At 29.5% G+C, this 8,374-nt stretch overlaps 1 protein-coding gene across 1 annotated transcript; it reads left to right on the plus strand.

Annotated features, from left to right (window-relative positions):
- Positions 1 to 555: 555 nt before the first annotated feature.
- LOC134856000 (uncharacterized PE-PGRS family protein PE_PGRS44-like) lies at positions 556 to 3,557 on the plus strand. Its single transcript, XM_063872368.1, has 2 exons — positions 556 to 589; positions 3,139 to 3,557. The coding sequence occupies exons 1-2, from the start codon at positions 556 to 558 to the stop codon at positions 3,555 to 3,557; spliced, it is 453 nt and encodes a 150-aa protein (XP_063728438.1).
- The last annotated feature ends 4,817 nt before the right edge of the window (positions 3,558 to 8,374 follow it).

Here is an 8,374-nt window from a genome sequence, read left to right on the forward strand (position 1 = left end):
GTTTCCTTTGCGACGAGGTTTGATTTTTATGTTCTATCCCTTTTCTTTCTTTTATAGATGTTCCTGTTTTCTTCAAAATTTGTATAAACAATTTTCTTTATCTACAACTCTAATTTAAATACTAACTTCTAATGTAAAATCTAATTAAAGTTATAAGAAAAACTCCTGATCTATTATTTATTAAAACCCATTCAATTTGGGACCCTTTGATCAGGTCTTTCGATCTTTTGGTAAGGTCTTGGGACCCTTCGCTCTTAGTGCCGGGATTCTTTGTCTTATACCCTTTCTTCAAGCTTTGGTAACCTTTAGTAGTGTCTTGAGACCCTCCGGTATTGTCCTCGTACCCTTTGGTACTGTCATGGGACCCTTCGCTCAAGTGTTATTACCTTTCGGTAGTGTTTTCGGACCCTTCGGTTTTGTCATTGTACCCTTCGGTACTGTGGTGGGACCCTTCGCTCAATTTCTGGTAGGGTCCTGGGACCCTTTGGTTTTGTCCTAAGATACTCTGGTACCTAGGGTATTGGTCCTGAGGTAGTGATACCTTCCGGTAGGGTCATGGGATCATTCTGTACATTCTCAGGATACCTCGGTAAGTCTTGGGACACTTCGCTCAAGTATTGGTACCTTCTGGAAGGGTATTGGGACCCTTCCTTACTGTCCTATGACCCTTCGCTCTAGTGTTGAAGTCATTAGGGACAATCTTGGTACCCTTTTGTAGTGTCCTTGGACCCTTCGCTCGAGCGTTGAAACCCTTTTCTAGGCCCCTTGAATTTATTTTTTCCTACTTCCAATTCTTTTTTCCTTTTTTTTTTACTTCCTGCAAATTTTTACTTCCTGTTGAAATACGATTTGGTTTTAAACTTAATCTATGATCGCTGTTGAGCAAAAATTCAGTAAAAGTCAAACCCAAAAACCGTGAACCTCAAATGAGAATAATTACAAAAACAAGAAAAACTTGTTTACCTGAAGTGCAATATCGATAATGATCGTCTTTCTTAAAAAAATTAGCTGGCACCTGACTATCACGCGTTTTTCATCCCCCCTATCAGCAATATTATGGGGTTTTCAACTTCTGGGATGTAAAAACTGTCTAATTCCGATCCCCCCAACCGATGCGGCCAGGTTACTTGTCTTAATACGAGTTCGCTATCGAGTAAATTCGCGTTTTAGTCTTGTTGTGATTTTTCCACTCAGTTATTCTAAGGTAACTAGATCGAAGATATCGATTGCTTAGTTACTATAAGAAAGCCTCCCTTTTTACAATTTTCAACCACCAATCTCTATACTAACCTGCTAATCCCCCCCCTATCAAGCGATCCACCTAAGCCGAAATTTATCCTAAGCGCGATGGGTGCTAAACCTCTCGAGAGAAAACCGTAGAACCTGTTTCCAAGCTGTGCTGAAGCAAAAACGTTTCCTCAAAACAGTGGGTATTCGCTTATTCATTTTCACACTTTTTCCTATATTCTAAAATGGATTTCAAGGATACCCGTTTGATCAAACAGAATCTTCATCCGTTTGCTCTGTTCTGCTTTAATCACACAGCTGGATATCTCTTTCCCGGTCGGGTGTCCTCTCTCTCTGAGGTCTCTATCCCGAGTACCACTTTACCACTTCGCTGGTCACCTGTTCCAGTCAAGTCTCCCAGCGGTCAAGTTTCTCAGAGGTCCTCCAATTTCCTACTCGGCTGGTCACCTATTCCAATCAAGTCTCCTGACTTTTTATGTACAACTGTCTACGCAGCAGTAAAACGAGACTCTCCTTCTAAAGCAATTGTCCTTGTTTTAGGATGAAAAAAACAGGCCGTTCAGGTATCCCACAGGGTTTTGTGTCTGGGCCATTTTTTTTGAAAATTAATAAACAAAATAAGTGTCCTATTTCCAACGACGAATTACTCTTCTTGAACACCGCGGTCTAAATTTGGCGCTTAAAAATTAAGAAAAGAACCTGCGAAAAAGATTAATTTTTCAATACCGCTCTCTTGCATGCCAACAAAATGGATGCCATTAAAAGCAGAACTAATTAACTTCAATGGAATTTTTTTGCGAAAAAAAACTAAGAAAATTCTCAAAAAGAAAGTTGATTAAACAAAAAAAGGATAGCTAAAAACATAATAAAATAAATTGGTAACTAAATACCCACTGATTATTGATCATCTACACCACCCAACAATTTTGCAGACTAAATTTTCATCAAGTTTGATTTTTTTGCTCAAAAAATTATTTAGTGATCATACAGAATGCAATGCGTTTCATGAGCTGAAGCTGAAATTTAAGTTTTTCAATTAGTTTTTCGTGATAAAACAATTGTCATGTACATTTTTAAAACGTACAGAAAAAAACAACTGCCAGCTTTTTAAAACGCTACAAATGAAAACAAGGGAAATGGAGTACAAGACACTTATTTATTGTAATTTATAACGATAAAAAACACTTTTTTTCAAACCACCTGTTATAATATAGAATGCATTCAGCAAAGTTTATCTTCAAGTACTTTTACAATGTAACAGTGGTAAGCTACAAATTTGAAACTGCTAACATTTTCAACAAATTAACTGGTTCACAGGTGTTACAAAGATGAATGGTTACTGTGCAAATAAACTAAAAACAACTTTTCCCCAAACGATGTTTTTTCTGCGTGGTGTGATATATTGATCTGAACCAAAAAGTTTACTCTAGGCAAATTTGACAAAAAAAACTTGGACATAAGATTTGTATGAAAAACGAGAAAGGAAACAGACATATTTTTTGAAAATCGGAAAAAAAAAAATTTCAAAAAAACTGGCCAGTCACCTTTTATGCTTTTTTTTGTGATTCTTGAAAAGTTTGAGTTGATCAGTTGGCCTTGTTTGAAAACAGATTATCAAAAAGATACTGTTTGAACAAAAATTTTTTTGCGATATGCAAACAGCAAATAGCATACGATAACTTTGATCTTTGACTCTGGTTTGAGAAAAAATACAATTAAAATTGTTTTACAAAACAGAAATTGAGTGATGAAACAAACAAAAAGAGCTTATTTCAGAAAAACTACGAGTTTTTTTAGAGAACTTAGCCTAATTATCAGTATTTTCAGCTCTGAATTTACGACACTTTTAGCCTTTTATTTGTTAATCGAATGTGTTTTTGTAAATTGAAGGAGGCGGTGGCATAGGATCTGCACTAGGTGGAATGGGAGGAATAGGTAAAGCGCTTGGTGGTATGGGTGGACTTGGATCAGCTCTTGGCGGGATGTTGAAGTCGTCTCCAATATCAGGCAAAAAAAAAGACGGACCTGCTCAATCAATGATGCCTACGAGTGGTGCTCTATCAAATTTGGGAGCAGTCAAAGGTATCGGCTCAAAAGTGAAAGGACTGTCGGCTACTGTAGCCGGAATTTCAGCTGGAATCACTGGTATTTCAAACGTTGACAACAACCTTGAGAAAATTGGCGAAGTCTTAGACCAAGAAAGGCTTGGCGTTACAGAAGAAGTCGTTGAAGATGATGGAGCAGAAGGAGACGACGGTGAGTCACCAGGTGGTCAAGGTGCAGGTGGCAGCCAAGAGACTTGTGAGTGAAACTCATAACATAATGCTTCAAGTCTTAGCCAATTTGTTTCAGCCTAATTGGCAATTCTATTTTGATAGTATACATGTTCGAAAATGGTGAATTTTTTTTATCATAATCCTTGCCTATTGAAAACATTGAAAAAAAAGTCTTTTAAACGAATACAACTAAATAGAACTCCAATATCCTAATATTGTATCATACTAAAAAATCAGATCATATCATACTATATTAGGTCATATCATAGCTGATAGTATGATATCATAGCGTATATATGATGGTATCAAGTCAAGTCCTATCAGAACATATCATATCGAATCGTTTTATAACTATTTAAAGAAATGTTGTCATGCCATAACATATCATATCAAATCAGAAAATTTCATATCAAATCATATCATATCATTTCATTTTATATCAAAAGATGTCAAATCAAGTTGTATCATATAACATCAAGTCGTACCAATTTTAAATCAAATCAGACCATTTTTCATCACATCATTTTATTTTAAATCACATCAATTCGTATCAGCCTATGTCATACAACGACAAAAAAATCATATCAAATCATATCATAATTTATTTTATCATATTATATTATATTACGTTAAATCAATCAGATCATAGCGTATCATATCAATTCAACTCATATCATATCTTATCATATCATATCATAACAAATCTTATTATACCGAATCATATCATGTCATATCATAACAAATCATATCACATCAAAAAATATCAAATCATGACACATCAAATAATGTTATATCAAACAAATCATATCAAATCTATTTATATCAAACAAAGTCTATGGTTTTCTATCATCTCATAACAAATCATATTACCTCTTATCATAACAATGACATCATATCAAATAAATTCCTATCATCATATCAAAAGAATCAAATATCATATCATATCATATCATATCACATCATATCATATCATATCATATCATATCATATCATATCATATCATATCATATCATATCATATCATATCATATTATATCATATCATTTCATATCATATCAAATCATGTCTTATCATATCATATCGTATCATATATCAAATCAAATCAAATTTTAACGTATCATTTCATATGGTATCATTTCATATCAAATCATCTCGAATTTTACTAAATCATATCATAGCATATCATATCATTTAATATATGACAGTATCATGTCATTCCTATCAAAACGTATCATATCGAATCATTTCATATCTTTTCCTAGATATGCTGTCATATCAGTTTATATCGTATCGTTATGTATCATACCATATCTTATCATATGAAATCATATCATATCAAATGAAATCATCTCAAATCACATCATATCATATCATATCATATCATTTCATATCATATCATATCATATCAAATCATATCATATCATATCATATCATATCATATCATATCATATCATATCATATCATATCATATCATATCATATCATATCATTTAAATCAAATAATTTCATTTCAATTCATTTAATTCATTCGAAGTCATATCAAACAGTATCATCTCATTTGATATCATATCGTATCAAATCATATTATATAATATCATATCAAATCAAAACATTTTAAATCAAATCAAATCGTACATAACATACCATATCAAATTATATCATAACAAATCAAAACACTACGTTTCATATTAGATCAAATCGTATCAGATCATATCATATCATATCAAACCATATCATATCAAATAACATCTAGAATCTTATATCATGTTTATCAAACAATATCATATCAAATCCTATTATATCATATTATATAAAATCAATTCTTATCATTTCAATTCCAATTGTATCATATCAAATAATATCTAGAATATAAAATCATATTTTATCATTTAAACTCAATTTATAGCATATCAATTTATATCAAGTCTTATCAACTCACATCCTGTCATATCATTACATATCATATCATTTCAAGTCTTATCGTGTCTTATCAAATCATATCAAACCTTATCAGGTCAAACCAGATCATATCATAGCAAATCGTAACAAATCTTATCATATCAAGTAATATCGAATCGAATCATATTTTATCATAGCATATCATATCATATATTATCATATCAAATCAAATCATATCGTACATAAAATACTATATCAAATCATATCATATCAAATCAAATCACATCGTTTCATATCAGATCAATTCGTATCATATCAGATCATATCGTATACTATCATATCATATCATATAATATCATATCATATCATATCATATCATATCATATCATATCATATCATATCATATCATATCATATCATATCATATCATATCATATTTTATCGTATCATATCATATCAAATAACATCTACAATAATATATCATAATTTATCAAACCATATCATATCAATTCATTTTATATCATACTATATAAAATCAATTCATATCACTTCGATTCAAATCATACCATATCAAATATTATCTAGAATATCATATCATATTTTATCATTTAAACTCAATTCATATCATATCAATTCAAATCAAGTCTTATCAAATCACATCATGTCATATCATTACATATCATATCATTTCAAGTCTTATCGTGTCTTATCAAATCATATCAAACCTTATCAGGTCAAAACAGATAATATCATAGCAAATCGTAACAAATCATATCATATCAAGTAATATCGAATCGAATCATATCTTATCATATCATATCATATCATATCTTATCATATCATATCATATCGTATCATATCATGTCATATAATACCATATGGTATAATATCATAACATCATATCATATAGTATCATATCAAATCAAATCATATTGTACATAAAATACTATATCAAATCATATCATATCAAATCAAATCACAACGTTTCATATCAGATCAAATCGTATCATATCATATCATATCGTATAATATCATATCATATCATATCATATCATATCATATCATATCATATCATATCATATCATATCATATCATATCATATCATATCATATCATATCATATCATATAATATCATATCATATCATATCATATCATATCATATCATATCATATCATATCATATCATATCATATCATATCATATCAAATCAAATCATATTGTACATAAAATACTATATCAAATCATATCATATCAAATCAAATCACAACGTTTCATATCAGATCAAATCGTATCATATCATATCATATCGTATAATATCATATCATATCATATCATATCATATCATAACATATCATATCAAATCATATCATATCATATCATATCATATCATATCATATCATATCATATCATATCATATCATATCATATCATATCATATCATATCATATTTTATCGTATCATATCATATCAAATAACATCTAGAATAAAATAACATAATTTATCAAACCATATCATATCAAATCCTATTATATAATACTATATAAAATCAATTCATATCACTTCAATTCAAATCATATCAGATCAATTAAAATCTAGAATATCATATCATATTTTATTATTTAAACTCAATTCATATCAAATCAATTCATATCAAGTCTTATCAAATCACATCATGTCATATCATTACATATCGTATCATTTCATGTCTTATCATATCTTATCAAATCATATCAAATCTTATCAGGTCAAACAAGATCATATCACAGCAAATTGTAACAAATCATATCATATCAAATAATATCGAATCGAATCATATCTTAAGATATCATATCATATCAAATCAAATCATATCATATCACATCACATCAAATGATATCTATATTCTCATATGATATTTTATCAAACAATATCATTTCATGTCATATTATAACCTATTCTATAAAATCATTTCGTAGCATCTCAAATCAAATCAAGTTTATCATAACAAATCATGCAGTATCATTCCATATCATATCCTTTATTATGTTTTCATATCATATCAAATCTTATCATCTCATATCATACCATATCATATCATATCATATCGAATCAAATCAAACATGTCATCTTTTCAATCTTCTTCTGTAATCTTCTGTTGTATGCTGTCATCCATACCACATCATAACAAATAAAATCGCATAATATCATAGCAAGTCTTATTATATTTTTTAATATCAAATCATGTCATTTCAAGATATATCGTATCAAACATTATCATAACACCTCGTAGCAAGTCATATAAAAACATCGAATTACGCCTTATCAGAACAATGACATCATACTATACGGTATCATATCATATTCTATCAAACGATATCATATCATATCATATCAAATCATATCATACGATCACATATCACATAATATCAAGTCATATCAAACAAGATCAGATTACATCATATCATATGATATCATATCATATGATATCAAATCATATCATATCGTATCATATATCATATCATATCATATTATATCATATCATATCATATCATATCATATCATATCATATCAAATCGTATCATATCATATCATATCATATCATATCATATCATATCATATCATATCATTTCATATCATATCATATCATATCATATCATATCATATCATAAAATATCAAATCATATCATGTCATATCAAGTCTTGTTACAATTTATAATATCAATCATGTCATATCAATTTATCGTATCAAACATTATCATAACACCTCGTTGCAAGTCATATAAAAAAAATCGAAATACGCCTTATCAGAACAATGACATCATACCATACGGTATCATATCATATTTTATCAAACGATATCATATCATATCATATCAAATCATATCATACAATCACATATCACATAATATCAAGTCATATCAAACAAGATCAGATTACATCATATGATATCATATCATATCATATCATATCATATCAT

Source organism: Symsagittifera roscoffensis, unplaced genomic scaffold, assembly GCF_963678635.1.
Source record: "Symsagittifera roscoffensis unplaced genomic scaffold, txSymRosc1.1 SCAFFOLD_50, whole genome shotgun sequence".
NCBI lineage: Eukaryota > Metazoa > Xenacoelomorpha > Acoela > Convolutidae > Symsagittifera > Symsagittifera roscoffensis.

Excerpts from the sequence above, each read along its gene's own strand:
- LOC134856000 (XM_063872368.1), top strand. The coding sequence starts at position 556 with ATGGGATCATTCTGTACATTCTCAGGATACCTCG. Across the intron at positions 590-3,138 it reads TACATTCTCAGGATACCTCG|GAGGCGGTGGCATAGGATCT; the intron begins GTAAGTCTTGGG and ends TGTAAATTGAAG.